Source organism: Equus caballus, chromosome 24 (assembly GCF_041296265.1).
Source record: "Equus caballus isolate H_3958 breed thoroughbred chromosome 24, TB-T2T, whole genome shotgun sequence".
Lineage (NCBI taxonomy): Eukaryota > Metazoa > Chordata > Mammalia > Perissodactyla > Equidae > Equus > Equus caballus.
The window spans coordinates 37,981,466-38,003,009 of record NC_091707.1 but is presented as its reverse complement, the minus strand read 5'-3'; the positions used below and the strand labels follow the sequence as shown (position 1 = coordinate 38,003,009).

At 39.2% G+C, this 21,544-nt stretch overlaps 1 protein-coding gene and 1 long non-coding RNA gene across 2 annotated transcripts; one reads left to right on the top strand and one right to left on the bottom strand.

Annotated features, from left to right (window-relative positions):
• Positions 1-1,592: 1,592 nt before the first annotated feature.
• On the bottom strand, positions 1,593-6,291 carry LOC138920542 (uncharacterized). Its single transcript, XR_011431924.1, has 2 exons — positions 6,150-6,291; positions 1,593-1,926 (listed from the first exon to the last, which is right to left on the bottom strand). It is a non-coding gene; the product is annotated as an uncharacterized lncRNA (long non-coding RNA).
• Positions 5,498-19,871, top strand: DIO2 (iodothyronine deiodinase 2). The gene is given in 2 exon segments (NM_001166455.1): positions 5,498-6,399; positions 14,166-19,871. Coding segments are annotated over 2 exon segments (810 nt in total). The 5' UTR covers positions 5,498-6,177; the 3' UTR covers positions 14,754-19,871.
• Positions 19,872-21,544: the final 1,673 nt, after the last annotated feature.

Genomic DNA, 21,544 nt, shown 5'->3' with positions numbered 1-21,544 from the left:
AAACTATCATTTTAATAGCACCACAGGCTTAAAAAGGTTTTGAGAGATTATCTTATTAGCCTCCCTCTCTACCTTGAGAACAGGTACACTGATAACATTTTCATAACCTCCCTTGGTAGCATATCTCACTGTACAATCATCTTCATTGTGAGTATTTTATCCCCATATCAAACTTGGATTTTTCATACTGCAGTTAATTCTATTAGCGTCACCATCTCCACTGAGATTGGAATAGAATATCTAGCTTATTTGCTCTGTGCACTAGTATCTACTGATTCTTGAAAAGGGGACGTGTAGTATCCTTTGCTCTCAGTGGGAACAAACTACACTACCACCTCTGGAGTGACAGGAACCAGAATATATCTTAATATATCTTGTCATGCTCTGTGTTCAAGTACTCAGCATATGAGTGAGGCAATGTGTAAGTGATTTTTTAAAAAGCTACTGTAAAACCATTTATAAAGAATGACCTATTTTATTTTAAAACTTAATATCATCTGGTGGTTTCCTATGAGGTGTGGAGTGAAGCAAAGTAGAGGAAAAGTTGTTCCAAAGATGATGACGGTTTTGACTGCTTTCATTTCTTTCTTTCCGTCTGTTGCATTGGGTCACGAATTTAGGGAGAATGAAGAGATCGAGTGAAATTTTCAGAAAAGAAAGGATGGGTTCAATTTGGTGGTTCTGAGGGCTTTTTTCCCTGAAGGAATTCACCACATATAACTTTACAGTGTGTTTTTCTCATCTATTCCCCTCCCCCCAATCTTGGATGTCTCCAGAGGTTAATAAACTATCGTCAAAACTAAATAACATTTGGAGAGCCTTACTATACCTGGAGAGGTTTGGAAAGCTGGGGGTGGGGGTTGGCCATCAATTTAGATCTAGACCAGGTCAACAGCAAATGAAGGCTCTTGTCTCCTAACAGCTGTTCATGGCTTCTGTGAAATGAAATGGTGGCTTCTGGCCAGTTTCTGGACAGCTGTCTTCCTCACAAAAAACATTGCCACAATTGGCTTTAATTGGCTCTCTTGCTGGCAGCCTCCAAAGGCAATTCATTGAATCTTCTTCTCTCTTCTTCCTTCCTCTTTCCCCTCTCCATGCCCCCCATCTTCTTTCTCCTTCTCATTTTTGCTTTCCCCCTCCTGTCTTTTCCCTTTTCCTTTCCTTCTCTGTCTTACCAGTAGGTGGCCTAGAAAAAAAAAGAGCAGCAGCAGTTCCTGAGGGAAGAATGCATCAACACCCGAGTGCGCTCTCTGCCAGGGTTTGCAAAGGGCCCTAAGACTCGACTGTTAGGATAGAATGCTCATACCTCCCACAGCGCCTGCCTTCTCTGCCCCAGCTCCAAGTTGCTTTGCTCAAGTCACGTCAGAGTTTACTCTGGGGGTGTCTATTTTATCCATTGAGCTTCTCCTTTCATCACAAGGCAGGGAACACGGCTGTGTTTGTAGAATGGATGGGCCCACAGGGAATTTTGAATGATTCAGTAGTTGTACAGTTTGTGATTCCCTTCTCTGATAAGAGCTGCGCTATTTTGGGGGGATATGTATGGCAATCACATTCCCAAACCTAAAATCAACACACCTATCTTGACCAAACATTTTTGGATTCATAATGTATTTTTTTGACAAATTTTTAATAAAGTAAAAATGAAACTCCATTTTAAATTATATTTAACAATCCTCTTGAATCAGAAGGAATAAAATTCGATGAAACTAAGACTGCTTGAAAAATCCACAGCATGAATTATTAACTCCACAGAATTCTTTGATTGCTCTCTGGCTCCTTCAGATAACAATAAAGAAATAGTAGTGATAGCTTCTATCCTTGAAATTTCCAAATCTGCTTTCTGGTTATCCAACTTCATTTTCTGAGTCTCTTGTACTGTGCAGAACGTCCTTTGCTGGTCAATGGGTGTCCTACTGGTTGTAACTTAAGAGAAGAGAGACAGAGGGAACAATTCACTCCACCATGATGCTGATGTCAACCCCCTCAGTCTCAGTTTAAGAGTCAAAAAGTGGACTAAAGGAAGATTTTTCCTCATATACTTATTTTTCCAACCAGAAGGAGGCAATGGTAGGACATGATGCTCTCTTATTATGGAAAGAGAAAAAATTGAAATAATTTTACAGTGGTTCTGCAGTTATAAAAAAGCCAAAGCATTTTGCCCTAGGCTGCCTTTCTTTGGAATTTAAAACCTGTGTACAATATTGCATGGGGAAATTCAACCAACGTGCCACACATTGGTTTGCATTTAACTCATCACAATGTTGATTGCTAAGAACACATACATGACCAAGAAGATATCCAAGCCTTTCAATTGATCATATGAAATCTAAACCAGAAGCTTGAATTGGGGCAATATTAAACAGACGTGAAATTGCAGATACCCTTTGCAATTTAGAAGGTAAAATTACTTAGGGCAACCACTTTTGGCAAGGATTTTGATTCTCAGTGTAATGACCAGCACCCACAAAACAGTCATGTAGGAAAAAAGTGAGGTTCAGAGTTGGGAAAGTATCCCAACACAACTCTGACTCCACAACCTTGACGATCCACCTTCTTTCATCTGTATGATAGGACAAATCATACTCTGTCACATTATGGGTTATTTTTATTACTTAATGGATACACAATTTCTTGAAGATCAAAGCACTAAATGTTATTAAAAATTAGAACAAGCATCTGTGAACCATTCATAAAAGAGAAATAGTTTTGGAGAAATTTAATTTCTAGGATGGACAGATTGTCAGGGAAAGAATGGCTTTTGGTTTTGTGATTCATTTATTCATTCATTTAGGAAAAATGATAGAAGAAATATGAGAAATGATATGAACAGGTTGGCTATGTGCCTATTCTTCTATTTTAAAAAAAACACTTCTGAATTCAAAAAAAAGTAAAAAGAAAAAAAACCCATTCTGACTTATAACCATTTGTAGTCTGGATGTCCCTTGAACTTTGCATTTAAAAAGAAAGCAGGAGCTGGCCCGGTGGCACAGTGGTTAAGTTCACACGCTCTGCTTCTGCGGCCTGGGGTTCACCTATTCAGATCCTGGGTGTGGACCTACATACCGCTTGTCAAGCCATGTTGTGGCAGGCGCCCCACATATAAAGTAGAGGAAAATGGGCACAGATGTTAGCTCAGGGCCAGTCTTCCTCAGCAAAAAGGGGAGGATTGACAGCAGATGTTAGCTCAGGGCTAATCTTCCTCAAAAAAAAAGGAAGCATGTTTCTGATTTTCTACCAATCCCCCTCCTTAGCTTGCCATTTCCAAACATACCTCTCTCCTTGAAAGCAAATGACAAGTGAGGAAGAATTGGTTTATAGCTGCTAAAGTCTCTACTTTGAAGGAGCACTGGTTTAATTCAAACAGGGCAAAATGAATGTCTGCGACAGGGAGAAATTTTAAGGCTTGGGCAGTGAGTGGAAGCGTCATTTCCTGAGTCCACACCTTCTTCTGTCATTGTTGGCTGGGACTTCATCTGGCACTGCAGCTGTCCCATCTACACCAGTTAAAATACCACGTTGTCACCTCCTTCTCTTTGTCCTTTCTTTCCTTCCATAAGGACATTGAGAAGATTAAGAGAATGAATGGAATAAATGTATATATATTATGTACACAAATAACATTCTTTTGCTAACAATGTATACTAGTCATAGGAAGAATATTTTTCTATGTGGTTTATATTCACTTTTCTAAGCTCTGAAGTCTTCTCTAAAAATTTAGTCTATGGGATGGAAATCCAAAACTCATCATGGGCTAAATTGATGATAAAAATGAAAGAATCAGGTTTTGAAGATGATAGGAAGTGGTGAGGGTTGTGTCAATGGAGGGGCCACACCCAAGTCCACCAAGTACAATTCTGGGGCACCCCAGTCACATTATATTGTATGTGAATGGTGCCCCCTAGTGTGGAGTAATGCATGCCCTGCCCATTCATTTATTCGGTACATCCTCCTTGAGCTATATTCCAGGCATGGTTCTAAATGCTGGGAGATAACAATGGACAAGGCAGACAGGAATCCTTGGTCTTCAGGACCTAAAGGCATTCTCATTCAATTATTATTATTGTTATTTTTTTAAGGCAAAAAGCACTACACCAACCAAATAAAATGCATCTGCATGCAGAATCTAGCCCAACGGCCCACTGATTAATGACCCCTGCTCTAGGCTTTGAAATAATTTCTGTGATCTTGCAGGTTTTAGCCACAGGGACAAAACACAGAAATGGACTGACCACAGGTTTGCCCCCACTGCTTAGCTCATGCTTAATGAGAGCTCTGTGTACACAGAAAAGTCAGCTAATGAAATTTCAATTAAAATTCTATGTCACCACCCCAGTGTCTGTACTTGCCACTCCTTCTTCCAAGAAAATATAATTCCTAGAGGTGACCTGTTAGGTAAGTGAGGAATAAAAAGTAGAATGAGGTGAGGGTCATGGCATTCTGCCAAAGCATTGTCTGCTGACATACTCGTCTGTCCTGGAGACTAATGGGAGAGGCGAGCCATTGAGCAATGGTCAGTGTGGCTCTTGAACCAGTTCAAAGTCTGCTCTTAACCACCTACAAATTTAATTAAAATTGTTTTCAAGCTAAAAGGAAGATTCCCTAAAGGGCTAGGTCTCTTAGGGGTTATGTTAGCAGAAGGAGGGGAAGTGCAGAATTTAAAAGAGTTCTCCTATAAAGAAGTTATTTCTCAGCCTTATGGTATCTTAATGCCATTTGATGGCAAGTATTAATTTAATCTGGATATAGGCAAAATGGAACTAAAAGAAGATCTGGTCACTTAACTATTTTCATGTCTGGAAGATTTTTTCTTTTTTTTTTTTTTTCACATTGGAAGCTTTGGTAGAACTGAAAAGACAACTTGTATTAATTTTCTGCAAGAAGCTTTAGAGAAATGCTGTGATGATACTCAAAGAGTTTAAAAGTTTTCCACCTCACAACTCACTCTGAATTTTCTTTAAAAAGTTCATGACTCAAAAATATTTAAAGAACCTAGCTCACAAATCTGACAAGAGATTCTCATATATAGGTATAAAGATCGAATGTAAGCATTCACATCTTCCAAGAAATAGAGCAAAGATCCTCTATGGTTACTCTTTCTCTTTTCTACCTGTCTGCCAGGATTCTTTTTTTCCAAAGCCTCTCATAAATGAATAATAATAACAATAATAGTAATCAGAGGGGAGAGTGTTACCCTATCAATCTACACGTGTTATTACTTTTCCCAAAGTTTGGGAGCATTTCCTGAAAATCCTCAAAGGTATTAATTTTTTTCTCTCTCTCTCTTTAAATCACAAAGCAAAATTCCGCTGTCCCTCTGCCCCCCCTTCTAAAAAAAAAAAAGTTGTCGAGTTTTGCTTTTTTCTTCCCTGCAGTCCTGGCCAAAGTAAAGCCCTCTGTCTCAATGACGTCAAGATCTTTACCAAGATCAGGCTTTCATTTCTCTATTGCAGCAATTAGCCAGGGAATGTATAAAAGGCTTCAGGGAGACTCACTGGGCTGCAGAGAGAGAGAGGCACTTTGCACCACAGACAGATAGCTGGAAGGAAAAGCCAGAGGGAGTGAGGAAAAAGAGAGGACTCAGTCGCTCCTGGGGATGGGAGAGAGTGAGTCGGGCTGGGAGAAGGAGAACAGAAAGTGTGTGTAAAATGGAGTAAAGAAGGGGAAAACTACCCTGAAAGCACATTTTTAAAACTCTGGCAATTCAAGAGAGGAACAGGCTACGTTTCTGAACATAGAGACAATGAAAAGCTACAGAAAATTTTGCAATCTCTGCCACAGTCTCATAGGTGCCTGGAAATGAAAGTAGAACTGCCTGTCTTTAACGGACTCTGAGAGGGGTAACTGGATTAGGGACGGGTACGCCAGTTTTTTTTTTTTTTTTAACATCTTAAATCCTGAAAAAAAAAAAAAAAAAAAGCAGCAGCTCCGAATTGAATGAATTGATGGGCACACTCCAACTGCTGGGCTGGAAAGACTGGACTTGGTCTTGCCATTTCTGCTTCTTTGAAAGAGGAGACAACTTGGGCTTCCTTTTAATTTAGTTTTTCTCCTTCTCCCCCCACCCCCAACCTTCCCTCTTACCTCCCCCACCCCCTCTATCACCACCCCCCTTTTAAATAAGAGGGTGAAGGGGAACCAGAGCGCACAAGGGAAGTGACTCAGGAGGCAGAGAAGATGGGCATCCTCAGCGTAGACTTGCTGATCACACTGCAAATTCTGCCAGTTTTTTTCTCCAACTGCCTCTTCCTGGCACTCTATGACTCGGTCATTCTCCTCAAGCACGTGGTGCTGCTGTTGAGCCGCTCCAAGTCCACTCGCGGGGAGTGGAGGCGCATGCTGACCTCAGAGGGAATGCGCTGCATCTGGAAGAGCTTCCTCCTCGATGCCTACAAACAGGTGAGCTGCGCGGAGAGGGGCTTCTCCTTAGATCAGCAGGGGCCAGGGCCGGAATGTTGGGACTGGAGGTCGTTGGGAGCGTTGGGGTGAGAGTTGTGGGGCCTTATTTGGGGGGTCTGGTGGTTATGCTCAAGTCAGCTCCTGCGTTTGCTTTCTACGACTGTCACTCAAGTTAGATTTGGGAGTGACAGGTATTAAGCTGTAATGACTGTGTGACCTAAAAGGGGTCTCTCTAATAGGAGTCATTAATGGCTTGCTGTGATTTTGGAGTAGAGGGTATTTGTGCTGTGGAAAAACTTTGAGAAAACTCAGAAAATACTGGGGGAGGGGAGACTGCTGCATTTAATCTGCTCTTGTCATGAACTGGGATTTTGATGTTTTGCCTCATGAGAGGCACGTTGGGAAAGACAGTTAAAGAGCGTGGGTACTGAAAAGCAAGAAAAAAAACGCTGCTACTCAAAACTCTCAAAGTTGACAGGACTCACAAAATGGTCACGGCAGGTGTGATTTGGCGTAACAGCCTCTTCGTTTCTGGTGGAGGTAAGAGTTAACGTAAGCAAGCCTGTGCGCAGCGTCATCCTCTGCTCTGATACGCATCTGAAATCTTTTGAAGGGGTTATCAGGCACTGAGTCCTGAGTTGCATGATATCAGTTTGCAAAAGAAAGATCTGCGAACTGGCTGTCAGAAATCCAGACTTTGTAAGGGAAACCACATTTGTTTTGTTTCTCAAAAGTAAAATAAGTTGTCTTAGAAAGAGGAGATAGGTCTATAGTTCATCGCCATTTCAAAGCTGTTATAACATGTGCCTTAGCACTGGCACAGTGGCCTCACTTACCTGAGAAAGTCGTGTCTCAGCGGCTCCAAACCAGAGCTGATGATGTTTGTTTCTAAGTGAAGAATGCTAGCATTCCAGCCTTTTTGCTGCTTGATGTTGGTGGAATGTTCTCAACTCAGATCTTAAGGGGTAAAGAGGAACATTTTGGCACTGGTCCTTTGTCAGTTTACCCCCTCCTCCTATGCCCATACAACTCCTGAAGGTCCCTGGACTTAAGAAGAATGGACTCGTTTGGCAAAAGTTGCTATCGAAGCAACAATCTTGGTTTTTCCTAACAATATCGGGGGACCTTGCCCAAGATGCCAGGGAATGGAGTTAGATATGGAAGCCAGTGAAGGAGTACACTAAAGGCAGGCAGCACCTCAGAAACAAGAAACAGAAAGCTCAGAATAAGAGAGGGAAGGGAATGAGTCCTCTGTAAATAAACCCCAGAAAAATAAATCTGTACACCAGGAAAGGAAAAGAAGTAACTTCTAGTCACAAAGAATCCAGAGTAGGATTGTTCCACTGAAAATCAAACAAGTGTTCAAGAAGAAAATATCCTTTGTGTATTAAGAAGTTTTACTACATGTCTTTGTTATTGAGAGTAACCTGAAGAAGGTTTGCATTTGTTGTCTTAAAGACAGGAGAACAGAAAGAGCTCTTGTTAGTAGGTGAAAATTCCTTTATAATAATATGAAACGATGCTCAAAATTCTAACAGCAAAACACCATGTATATTATGAATGTGGGGCAGATGGGAGATGTGGAAAGGAGATATTGAGATGATATTTCATTTCCACAAAAATATACATCAAATGTGAGTTTTTATGTTTTATTTTGGGGGTAGAGAATTTGGAAGATAGTAGAGTGTACACAAGTATGTCAGGAATATTATTAATTAGAAAGTTCCCTCCTCTACATCTGTATTTCTCAGGTGTTAGGAGATAACATGGCAATTTCAGTGATTTGATCTCAGTGTATTAAACTCTTATTGTTTTGAGAGGCTATTGACTTTTTGCCTATACAAGAAAAATCACTGCTTGGGTGAATTTTACTTATATGCATATATACTTATGTAGAGATCTCTCACATAAAATGTGGGGGCTGTGATGTTACCTACAAATATTAAGTGAAGTTATTTCTCCTACTAAGCAGCTTATTGAAATAAAAAGGGAAAAATAAATGCCTCTTTATGAAACTTTATTATTTATTTTTTCGCTAATGCATAGTGTTCCATTGTGTTGCAATATTTCGTTATTCCTATTCCAGGAAATTGGGAAGGATGAGTGATTCGTTTTCTTTTTTTGCATATGGTTTATGGATTTCTCTCCTGTCAACTGATTTGATTAGTGACTAAGTTGACGAATGATGTTATTGTGTTTGCTTTTAATGGTTTATACAACAGCTACCATGAGAAGAAGCAACCCAAGAACCCATATATCCAGAGACAAGACTGAACTGGGCGTGTAATTAATGGAAACATTATGAACACACCTTGCCCTGAATTTAGATCTCCTCTGTCTCCAAGTATGGCAAGGGTGGTGGTGGCTGTGCTGGCATTTGAGATGGCACTCAGAATCTCTGAAACAGGTTGAATCACTTCCCTGAATTCTGTTGTCATCTATGCCACTGTCGTTGGGTGTAGCCATTTCTAGGGACATACTGGAGCACATTCTGTCTGAGATGGCATCACAGTATTTCACAATCCTGACTTGCATTATTTTGAGTCTACCTCCCTCAGAAGTAGAGTTTTCCAGGATGACGGGTGTGTGTTCATGCAATACAATTATATTTTCAATTCTTCTTGTTGCTGAATGTCAGATGCTTGGGAAGCTATTTACAGGAAGCACAGTAAAATTGTTATCCTTGTGTTTGGCTCCTGTAAGAGGTAACAAAGAGATTAAAAGAGAACAAAATAAAACAAAAGACCCTTTCTCATTAAAATGTCTAGTGAGATTTAAAATTAACTTTATATGGAAGCCTTTAAAGATAATTTGGGTTTGGTTAGAGGGAGTTCCATGCATGGCTCTAATGAAAACACAGGTCTGGAGAAACTTGTGAGAGGTGGAAGTGAATAAAAGCTATTGGTTATTGAAGTTTCCTTGGTCAGTGTCATTGCATCTAACACTGCATCCTTTTGCAGCTACTCAAAGACTAGAAAATGCAACCAATAAGAAAATTACCCTGTCTGGGAGCCTGGCCCCTACCTAAATGAAGGGTAAAAGTAAACGCACAGTATAGATGCTGACAAGCAGTTTAGCTTCTGCATGGTTAATACTGCAGTGGCACAGAAAACATATTCATTTGAACATATAATTTTGGTTTTGAAAGGATCTCTTTAACATTCTCCTCCTCCTCTTCATTCACCTCAAGCCTTTTGACACTAGTTCTACGATGGAAAATGGCTCTGTTAAGAGAGAAACATTCCCAAAAGAACACAAAGAAGGCCACAGCCAGAGCTTGTCCATCACTTGGATGAAACACTGGAAAATGATAGAGCTTAGAGCTACACTTTCAAGTTATGGATCAGAAAGAGAATGGCCAAAAGGGAGCTGAACTGAGAGGAAAGAGTAGGTAGCTTATTCTGCAACTCTGATTTATGTGGCCAATTTGAATGGAAATGGTTAAATTGCTGCTTAATAATTATTTGGCTATGTTTGTAAGGACATTAATGTAGCCTGGTCATTATGTCAACGAATTTGAAATTTCCTGATAGTTAATAAAGCCATTCCAGGGCTTTGCACAGCAAGAAGAATGTGTAAAAAGTGTCTGTCAACCCCCCATGCCCATTTTTATCATTTGCTTTATATTCTATCATGAGATTAGGTGAGATTTTGTCCAGAAGCCTTCCTCAGGCTGTGGAAAGGAAAAAAACAAGGTTAGTAGTATATGCTCTATTTCCAGCTTCTACTTGATGAATGGTTCTTTCTTTTTTTCCCTCGCCCTGCATTTCACAGTCCACATGCTAAACCAGCATTATCCTTTTCCTCATGCACTGAACACTGTCGGTAAAAGGAATCCCATCATCAAGGGAATCAAATTTCTATATATGCCATATATTTACCCTCTTGTTCATATTTATAAAGATGGCTATCACAACATTTGAACTTGGCCGAGAGAGGTCCCCTGCTGTAAAAATGCAAACCCTTTATTTACCTCCCTTGTTGGTGTTGTGGTGATGTGGATTACAAAAACATAAGAAAGAACAACTGTAATAGTGCAAATGAGACAGAGAAAAGTCAGTGATGACGATATTACATTTTACGTATGTCCTTTCTGATCCTTACAAAATAAAGGGACCCTTTGGGAACATCGGAACTTCAAGACCAATTAGTGGAAATGATGCTTCTTGTGTTTGGGCATTAAATACTGGGCAAGGTTCTCTTTAGAGCGGCTAGTGCTGGCAGGGAACGAGGTACCGACCTAATTACTCTTCCGCAAGAGTAAAAAATGCCTTTTGAATGCCTCTTTGGCAAATATGTCTCATTAAGGACAAAAACCAAACACAAACCCTCTAAGAAGGAGAAATTAAGATGATAGGTAACTTGTGGCCAGGAGACTTTCTGTGCCACTGTGGGAAATTAAAACAAAGTTTGGGAGTACCAGGGGATAACTTGTTTTTGTTGAGCTTCTTTCCTGCAGTCTAAATGTTATTATGGGACCAACTTTATTTTCTTCATCATTTTGGCTGTTTGTCAAGGAATGCTTTGCTCCTGGGGAAAGCAAAGAATCTTCCATCATTGAAGACAACGGTGATTCTCCCATTCCATCTCAGCAGGGTGCATATCCGAGCAAACCAAGAAATCCTCCACTTGAAACTCTGGTCATAATAGGAATTTAATTTTCATGATGATCAAATGCGAAGATGAAAAATGAACAATAAAGTCCTTCTAAAAGATTTTTCTTTTTAGTTTAAAACAAACTTTCATCTTTAAAATTTCCAAGGATTTTTGTTTTTGATTGTTGCTGAATAGTCCTCCATCAGCAGGTTTTAGTAAAGGCGGACAAATTTTATGATTAGTATATGATGCTTATAAAAACAGACTACTGGTCTACCCACTTTTGGACTTACACATTATGGGTGTGTGTTTTTTCCTTATAGTTTTATTAATAGCATTGATCTTACCTATGCATGTTTCCTTACCTGGTCACCCTCATGAACAGGATATCTGTTTATGACATTCTAATTTGCAGTAGGGTCCCACGGCAGCTCAGCAAATTAAAGAGGATTGGCTACTTTCGTTTTATGCACTGACCAGCTGAGATAATCAAAACAGATCAACAGCATTAAGCGTTGATTATGGCAGTGCTCTACAGTATGGCTCCAGGATTCTTCACTGACCCCTACCTGGGATTATAACAACTATCATTCATTCAGTAATTCATTCAACAAAATTTAAAAAGTTATATATATTTTCCAGTTTAACAAAATGCCAAACATCCCACACAAAGAGCGTTGTGTATTTTGTAACTCCTAATTTTTAATTTTAAGGTGCAGTTGTTGTACTTGTTCTAAATTTTCCAAGGTAAGCCAGTCTGTGTATTTTGGAAAGAATTATGTGGCCACACTATACATTTTTACTAAGAAGAAGGAAAAGGTACTTTAACTTTCCAAGAAAATTAACTACAGGTAACAAGAGAGCCACCTGCGACTGAAACATCCGATTAGATTACTTAGTTGAATGATCTGGAATAAAGCAAGGGTCAACAGTCTTCTTGGGTGAGAGTTAGGGACGGCAGAGGCCCAGTTAACAAGACCACACAATTGTTCCTAGGTCTTAAAAATGACTTCAAAAAGCAGGTGGATATTTTCACCTACTAAGGACTTAGAAGTCTATAGTCCAAAGGTGATCTTTCTCCTGTATGTGGATCGCTCACTTAACAAGAAGTTGCTACAACAGCTAATGCATTCAGACTGATCTGAATGAATTCAGGTCTTTAGATCACAGTATGTTGAGGAACACAGCACAACTTTGTTGTTAAAAGGAGCCCTCCTAGAACTCTATCGTTATTGCTATTTTAAGTGGAAAAGATCTAACAAGATGGTGATAGCAATGCTACCCGCCACCTAAATCTACAATGAAGTACAAAAAGAATCCATAGATTAAAAGTTTATAATACCTTTAAAACATCTATCTTTAAATTTTGTGTATGTTTTAATACCTCAGCGATGAGTGTAGCTCATATAAAATAATTCAGCTAGAAGTGTCTTATTAGGTTTCTTCATCTAGTACCACTTGCAGATTAACCAAGAAAATTAATGTAAATAAAATAGCTTTCTCCCTGATAGTGACTGAAAACCAATGTCCTTAAGTCACTCCAGTGGCTTCCTTTTCCTAAGAAAGAAGATTGTTAGTCTAAGATTTCTTTTAGAAAAATAATGGTACTTGTTTCAAACCTACCCTGCTTGGATTTTTCAGAAGGGAGAGAAAGGTTTTCTTTAATTCTTTCTCTACAGTTAAAATGAGTTATGCCTTAACATTAGATAGAAGCTTCTGAATAAAAGCCCTTGAGTGTTTTTTTATCAGCTTGGATTGTTGAGTCGTTAACAATTCACTTGTAAGTGACTTCAATTAACAGCAGTGTTGTATGTGGCTGTATTTATATGAGAGGAATAAGTCGATTTGGTTGGAAGTGTTTTGTAATATTAAGAATAGTGTACAAAAATCAATTGTACAGTCGTAAGTTGTCCCTAATGTTATTGGCTTTGACTAAACCATTCTAGGGGAAGAGCCAAGTGTGTTAATTCAAACTGAAGTAATTGGCTCTTTTATGTTGCCTGCTTTTTATTATCCATTTACAGATCCAAAGGCCAGCAAACTTTCTTTCAGTCTGTGTTCAACTATTTAACCCACATGCGAAAGGGGCACATGGAACAATTTTCCTCTATACCTCTTCTGCCTGAGTATTTTATGATTTAGAGGAGCTTGTTAATAAATTATGGTAGAAAAGCGAATGGTTTGTGATTTTCTAGGTAAAAAGGGGGAAACAAACAAAAAAACCACGTAAAAATGAGAAATTAAAGAATTCTGGAATGATTGCATGTTTTTGTTCATTTAATGAAAATGGTGAGGTTCTAGTCATAAGGACAGCGAAGTAAGCAGCAGCTGTAGAAACTTCCAGGAGGCCATCATATTGAGGAGAGCTCAAAGCATTTCTAAGGATAATTTTTTTTAAACACATAATTGCCCAGGAAAATGTGTTTAGGTGGCATCTAATAATGGCAACCTACACCCACACAATGATTTATAGTGTACAAGGAGTTCTTTTCCGTATGTTATTCTCCTATAACCATATGAAGAAGACAAAAATTGTTATCACCATTTTACAGATGGGGAAGCTGAAGAGGTTTCAGTGGGAGTAGCCCTTCTTATAAATAGTGGACCACAGAGTTTCTAGCTCTGGCCAAGAATAGAGCCCATTGATATCATTGCCCATGGGTTGAGATGAAATGACTTTGCATCATGCAGGAAAATCAGTCTTTCCTGAGTATTTTAGAATTTGGAAGTGAGAATCCATAAAGAGGTACTATGTCCCACGACTCTGATAATTTGTATTAAAGTAGACCCTTCACTTTTAACTTTTAAAATAAAGTCAATTAATCATTTGTTATTTAGTGTGTGCTAAGCATTGCCAGCAAAGTAAGGATAGTAAAGAATACCAGCCTCAACTTAGTTATGAAGAGAGTTAACTGCAGTGCCTTCAGTGATGAAAATAATTACCTACAGTGGATATACAGGATGAAAAAGACTTTTATTCTCCATTCTTTTTTTGGCCATTCTTTACATTACCTGCCATGATGCCTCTTTACTCAAATCAGTATATGTTTACCATCCTCTGAAGGAAATACTACATTGTATTAGAGCCAATTGTTTTTATAAATAATAAATTGAAGTGGCAATGTGTTTAATGTGTTATCCTCTCCCTCTTTCTTTTTTTTCCCCACTAGGTGAAATTGGGTGAAGATGCCCCTAATTCCAGTGTGGTGCATGTCTCCAATCCAGATAGAGGTGACAACAGAGGAAATGGTGCCCAGGGGAAGACAGTTGATGGAACTGAGTGCCATCTTCTTGACTTTGCCAGCTCTGAGCGCCCACTGGTGGTCAACTTTGGCTCAGCCACTTGACCTCCTTTTATTAGCCAGCTGCCAGCCTTCAGCAAACTGGTGGAAGAGTTCTCATCAGTGGCTGACTTCCTGTTGGTCTACATTGATGAGGCTCATCCTTCAGATGGTTGGGCGGTGCCTGGGGACTCTTCTTTGTCTTTTGAGGTGAAGAAGCACCAGAACCAGGAAGACCGATGTGCTGCAGCCCACCAGCTTCTGGAGCGTTTCTCCTTGCCGCCCCAGTGCCGAGTTGTGGCTGACCGTATGGACAATAATGCCAATGTAGCTTATGGGGTAGCCTTTGAACGTGTGTGTATTGTGCAGAGACAGAAAATTGCTTATCTAGGAGGAAAGGGCCCCTTCTACTACAACCTTCAAGAAGTCCGGCGTTGGCTGGAGAAGAATTTCAGCGAGAGATGAAATCTAAGTTAGCGGTTAAAGGTATGATTGTCATAGAGCTTTTTTAAGAAAACATTATGTACAGGAAAGGAAACTAAGACCTGAATCCACTATTTCAGCTGAATCCCATGGCCTCACTGAAAGACAGGAATTTACTTGTCAGAAGAACTAAACCTCTAACATCTCACTACTTCTTTCACCTCTCAAATGGCATTTGGCTAATAGTAGCCCCATCACTTCTCTTTCTAGTGAAAAGCCCTGAGTGACAAGATCCCAAGATGGAGGGGAAGAAACCCTGTTTCAGCATGTCTTCATTCTGCCTTGAGAAAGAAGTGAGACGGCTGATGCATACTTTGGGACCTGAAGAAAAGACTTACCTGAATAACTACTATCTGAGGGAGGCTACTGTCCTTCTTAGTATAAGGGATATTGCCTTGGCTTTATTCAGCATGGATAGAGCCCAACCAGAAAATTCCCAAATGTTTACTTATAATGAATCCTTGAATCCAGGCCATGTGGTTAGGACCTTGGTGTTTAACATGTTAGAGTAGTTTCTGATGTTCTAGTTTCTAGCCATGTAGTGCCCTTTGCCAGTCTAAAAATCCCAGAACTCACAGGTATATTTGTAGATGCCATGAATAATCATCTGAAATCTGAGGGTTACTTTCTAGGCAGGTGGAGAAAGTGCTAGAAGAAAATCAAATTGACAACCTAGGAAAAGGAGGCAGAAAGATTAGGAGGCTTCATCAAGATTCACCTTGAAGCTGTAGAGTGAGACTAATTTGTTAGCCACAGAAACATGAAAATATACACAGGCCAGAAAAAGAAGCAGCTCGATTAAAAGTAGCATAGAGAATATACATATGAAATCAATGTATTTATCATATACTCCTAGATTGAGGGAGAAAGGGAGATTGAAAGGGAAAAAAAAACATACTTTGATATTTGTATGTATGAGGATTTTGTTGTGGAAATAATTATTTTGAAATATGTTTGTGGTGTGTATGTTTTCAGGGGGTGAATTATACCCCATGATACTGATTAAAGGTAAAAGCAGTGGGTCCAGTGGTACTGGTCTGTCCCTCTCCATCCCTACAATTCTGATGTGGCCCCACTCATTCTTGGTCTCAGTCTCTATAGCAGTGTTCTCTGAATGCTAAGCTGAAGAGTGTCCTCTTTAGGTCAGCAATATATATGTATATTATAGATATTCTCACTGCTGTGGGAGGTGGGTGCACTAGCCGTTCAGCTACAGCACCGTTTTCCTCCCGAAGTAGGTGATCTATAATGAATAATAGGTGCAAACAAGTGAGGCTTCTTCAGTTGTGAAATAGAAGAAGAGCAAGTTAGTTTGAGACAGTTCCCATCAGTAATTTTGGAGGCTTTGATATAAGGCAACCCTCAGTTGCATAGAATTTGGTAAAATGGAATTCCCATTTACATTTGAATTTGGACTTGGGTCTTCCTTTGTTCCTATTAGCTGAGATCTAGTAATCTAAGGCCTCTATAATACATTATTATAATGTTATTTTAGTATAAAGATACCATATTTTGCTTTAAAATAAAGACACTATAGTTTTACTTATATGTAATATAAGTAATATCTAAATATCATAACCTCCAAAAGAATAGACCAGCCAATTTTGTATCATAAATTTTCTATTGTAAATTTGAGGATGCTGTCAAATCACAGTATATGGTTGCATTTATATGTACAGTCAAAAGTTCTTACGACCATTCCATTAATAATTGAATCATAAAATAAAGCTAAGAGAAACAGATATCTAAAGTTGAAAATATCTTCCTGAACTAGTTGCCTGAAATGAGAAAAAAGTGGGAACTGAGTGTGCAAAAACCCAAAGTCTGTAAGGAACTGAAGAAACACAGCAGTCATATCACTAGTTTATCGTTTAGATATTAAAGCACTGTTGTAACTGATTATTTTTTACAGCAACATTTAAGCTTCCTAGTGTTTTAAATTCTACAAAACACACCCACAAAGAAACAAAGCAAATTTTGAAAGTGTCATCTAATGAATTTCTGGAAAATCACATTGAGAATAGATGATTTCAAAGTCCTCAATTGTTAAACACTATATTCAAGTCTTATCAGTGGGCCCTATTGATTTTTATCTTCAAAATGGTGTTGAGATTTGTGTGTTACCCTGGAAAAGTAAAATGAAAAATTGGTTATGGCACACTCACACAATTGTCCTTCAACTCCCCCTTTGTTCAACGTGTGCAATAATGGAACAGAATGTTAGAGAAGCTGGTGGGGGGATGAGATTTGGGTAAGGCAGTCAGTGCTAGGCGTCTAGGGAAAAGGATGATGAAAAACATCACCCAGTTGTGATATATTTTTAAAGAAAGTGAAGGTTGTGTGCGGGCAGTTCCTCTCCCAGAGGACAGTCCGATGGAGAAATGAAGCAGTGGAGGTAAACATACAAAGGCATAGGCTGAATATCAGGGAAAAAGATACGTTCAATAGAACACAGATGAAAGAAAGGCTTTTAGGGGGCCAATGGAGAAAGTGAATTGACAAAGCTCAGGAATCCTATAATATATACAATGGTTTGGTGTTACCAGAGTTATGATAAGCCTGTAATTATGTAACCTATTTATCTCAACACAAACTTTTTAAATTTCCTGTGATGTATCTTTTATGAATTTAACAAGAACTCATTATTTGAGATAGAGGAGAATCAATGCTTAGCTGATATGCTCAGAGAAATTATCAGATTGTCAATACCCACCCCACTTATCCTGTCTTTTATAAAGTATATTCCTTTGAAGAGTTGTAGTTCTTATTCTCACAAGGCAAAAATTATATATATATATAGCATATATATAGTATATATGTGTAATATACTATATATATACCTTTGAGTTCTTCTTCTTAGTACCTAAACATTTTTCCCCCCATAGCCTATGTTTACATGGAGCTTTCAGTTTAGCCTTTTAAACTGAATTAGCTTGTCTATTATTGAAATAGTTTCCAAGCAATTTTAGATATTATCATAGCATCGGGATTTACTCAAACGTTTAGTGTTTGAAGACGTATGTCTTGGAGCTGTTCAAAACTACTTTATTTTATTGATTAGAGAAAATACTAGTGAAATCAACACAATGTGACTTTCTTGAATGGGCATGAATGAAATGCCTGCACAATAAGGTAGAAGTGTTTGAAACAGATATTAACATGTAACTGACCTCCTTAGAGTCAGATTAGTAACTCTGTTCTTGCTTTGTGTAGCTAAAGTGATGGTCATTTAACTTATATGACTTTTTATATTCATGTTTTGGATCTTTGGTCCTAAGTCTTCACCTTGTTTGTAGAATGGACTCCTGACTTTTGGTAATATCAACTTCAAAATGCTTATTGAATTACTTAAGTTCTCCTGCCATTAACTAGGAAATGCCTACTCCATGATCAAGGACAGAAGAAAACCTGCTGTCTTTCATTTTGCCTGAGTGTATTTCACTATTTGGGCTCGAATAAAAATTATGAAATATGGTGAGGTCATGCGTGGGTGCTGCCTTGCTGCATAAAATACCAGAGGGGCAGGTTAAAGACAACATCTATGCCTTTGGGAAAATTCCCAGCTGAATACGAGACGAGGTGCCCTTAGCATGTCCTGTGGGCTGTGTACATGGCAAGAGAAATGCACTGATGTACAGGATTTGCCATTCTGTAAACCATAAGAGGATAAACCTGGACATTTATTCCACTGACCTCTGACTGATGGTTTAGGAAATAAGCTTAATTAGAATCACATGGCCATTACAAAGGGGAAAATATAGACTCTGACTTCTGTCCCATTGAAGGGTTAACGAAAACGTTTACCAGCATTTGGAGCTTTTCAGAACATGCCTGATGTCATGTCTCCTAGCAGCGGAGACTAACAGGGAGGCTTTTAATTTCAGGAGATTTTTGAAAAAGTGATATTGCCAAAAATCAGAGCTAAAGTGTTTCTAGTTATATTCCAACCTCCTCCCCGCTTCCTCCTTTATCTTAAAAATAGAAGCCAAACGCAGTCTTCGTGTGTACATGCAGAATGGGGCATAAGTACTGACCTTTGCTAGGTGATCAGCACTCCCTTGGTAGTGTCTTGAGATCTGGGCCTGGGAAAGTGAGGAAGTTGCTAACTGGGAAGAACTAGCCCCTGAGGGCTCGGTCTACTGATTGGGGAAGATTTGAAAAGAAATTTCTCACCATTGGAGGGCTGCTCAGAGTCATTGAGTGACTTTAGGATGAACTCAACTTTGGGCCACTTCCTAATGCCTTATGTTTTGGATAGCACCAGAAGCGAGGTCTCAGACTCAAGAGACCTAGCTCTGTTCCAAGGTGAGTCTTAACCAATAGAAAGCAAACATGTACAGATATCCAAACAAGACTGCTCATACAAGTTGGGGCTTGCTGCCCATCTTGGGCAGCAGCACCAGAGCTCCAGGGAGTTTATTTAATATTTACTGGGGAGACTTCGAAGACCCTGGAGATGTTTAATGAAGTCACTCTTTTGGCTCAAAACTCCCTCCTCCCCTGAAAAAGCAAACAGGTAAACACATAAGTGAAAGAAGCCCACAGAAGGGAGTGGGAAATAAATAAAATTCTCTCAAGACTTCTCCAGACCATGTCACTGGTTGGTGTGGTTTTTATGTGTGTTAGGATTGGAGGACGTGAAGACATAAGTATTCAGTACTTTATAACCAAAGCAATTAAAAGATATTGGGTAGGGAATGTTGGCCAGTTTTGTTTAGTTTTGTATCACATTATCACCAGACTCCATCACTAGCCCAAGTAATCGGGCCCCCGAAGAGGGAGACAGGGATGTGCAGAGGTTACCAATGTGCAAATGATAACTACTGACGAAAGAGTCATCGACTCAGTTAGTGGTTGGATGTAGTCACATTAGTTTGCCTCTGCCCATCTTTGTCTCCCTAGCAAGGAGAATATTCGGGGTGTGATGCTGTGAGTACTGGGTAAATGTGGTGAGAATGCATGTGCGTATATCTCTGCTTCTCAGTTGCAGAAACAGAAATGTTTTGGAGATTATCAGTAGAAAGAGTGTTATTATATTGGTGCTGAGTGGTATGTGTGCTTTTACAATTTGTTCTTGTATTTTAATAAACTTTGAATAAAAGAGTAAAGTTACTCTTTGATTCTATTTGTTTATTTTTAAATTACTCTCTAGACCTTGCCCCTGGCTGGGACACATTCATGGCTGACAAGGGAAAGAGAATCCATCACTCTAATATTTATTCCTTGGTATTTGTGGGCAAAGTCGCCAGCAATGCCAGGTTATTTTAATCTCATGCTGTGTGCCAGAGTCTTCAAGGAAATCAAGACAAGTTAAAAGAAAATCTTCAGATACTTTACATATTCATGAACAAGTTGCACATGCAATTCATGGAATGGGGCCTGTTAAAGAGACTGTGGAGGAAACTTTTACTTTGTTATGTTTACACCCCGAGTTTTCTAAGTGCAATAAATAAAGTTTCCAGGAAGCTGGTTAAAGCAATACATACACATACACACCCGCGCTGTGTACGTATGCCTGTATATGTTGTCATTAGTGTCATGGAGTGGATTCCAACTTCTAGCAACGCTGTGTACAGCAGAGCAGAACTCTGACCTGTCTTTTTGCACCATCCTCTCACTTTAGAGGCTCCACTGTTATTCTTGGTTTTTCATGGCCAATGTTTTCGGAAGTGGGCAGCCAGGTCCTTCTTCCTAGTCTGTCTAGCCTGGAAACTCCACTGAAAACTGTCCACCATGGGTGACCCTGCTGGCATTTGAAATACTAGTGGTATAGCTTTCAGCATCACAACAACATGTAGCTGCCATAGTATGACAACCAACACATGTTGTGGTGTGGTTCCCTGACCTGGGCCATGGTAGTGAGACTGCTGAATCTTAACCACTAGACCACCAGGGCTGGCTGTATCTGCCTGTGTGTGTGTATATATAATTATATGCTCGACAGTACATTAACGTGGAATGAAAAAAAAACATCTGAACAGGTTTATATTAAGCACTTTCCACTATGAGAAAGCATAAGGGATACAAATGGTTCACGGACCCAGTGGCTTCTTATGACAAGAAATATATTTGCAACATGTTAAATATGTGCATTTTGTTCCTGAAAACAGCTTACTTACCCAAAGTGTTAGTATCTCTTGAGACTCTGAACTTGCTCATAATTTCCTAGACATAATAATTTCTTTAATATTTGTAGTGTCTTATATAACATTCCAGGATTTTAATGGAAATTTAAAGAACCATTATTTTGACATCTACTGATTTTCTGTTCTTCACAGAGTGCCCCCTGTGCCAGGCGCAATGGGATGTGCAGAAGCAGTCAAACTAAACTCACAAAGACATGACTTCCTTAAGGAGCCTGTCATGGATTTTTCAAGACCCTGCAAGTGACAAACTCAAATTTAGTCTCCAAAAAAATACAACCACAGAACTTATTGGCTGATATAACCAGACCCTGAACATGATTGGGATGAATCCTGCCTCAGGAACAGCTGGATTCAGGGACTTAGAAAGCTTTAGTGCTTGCAAAGTCTTCTGTCACTCCTCTTTTTTGGGTGTCAGCTTATTCTCGCAGGCCAGCTTCTCCTTACGTTGATGACTTGGCTGGGGGAAACTCCTCACTTACAGTCTCTCTTTTTTTTTTAAATTAAGGTATAATTGACATATAACACTAGTTTCAGGTGTGCAACATAATCATTCAGTATTTGTGCATATTACGAAATGATCACCGCGATATCTAGTTAACATCCATCACCACACATAGCTACAAAATAATTTTTTTTATC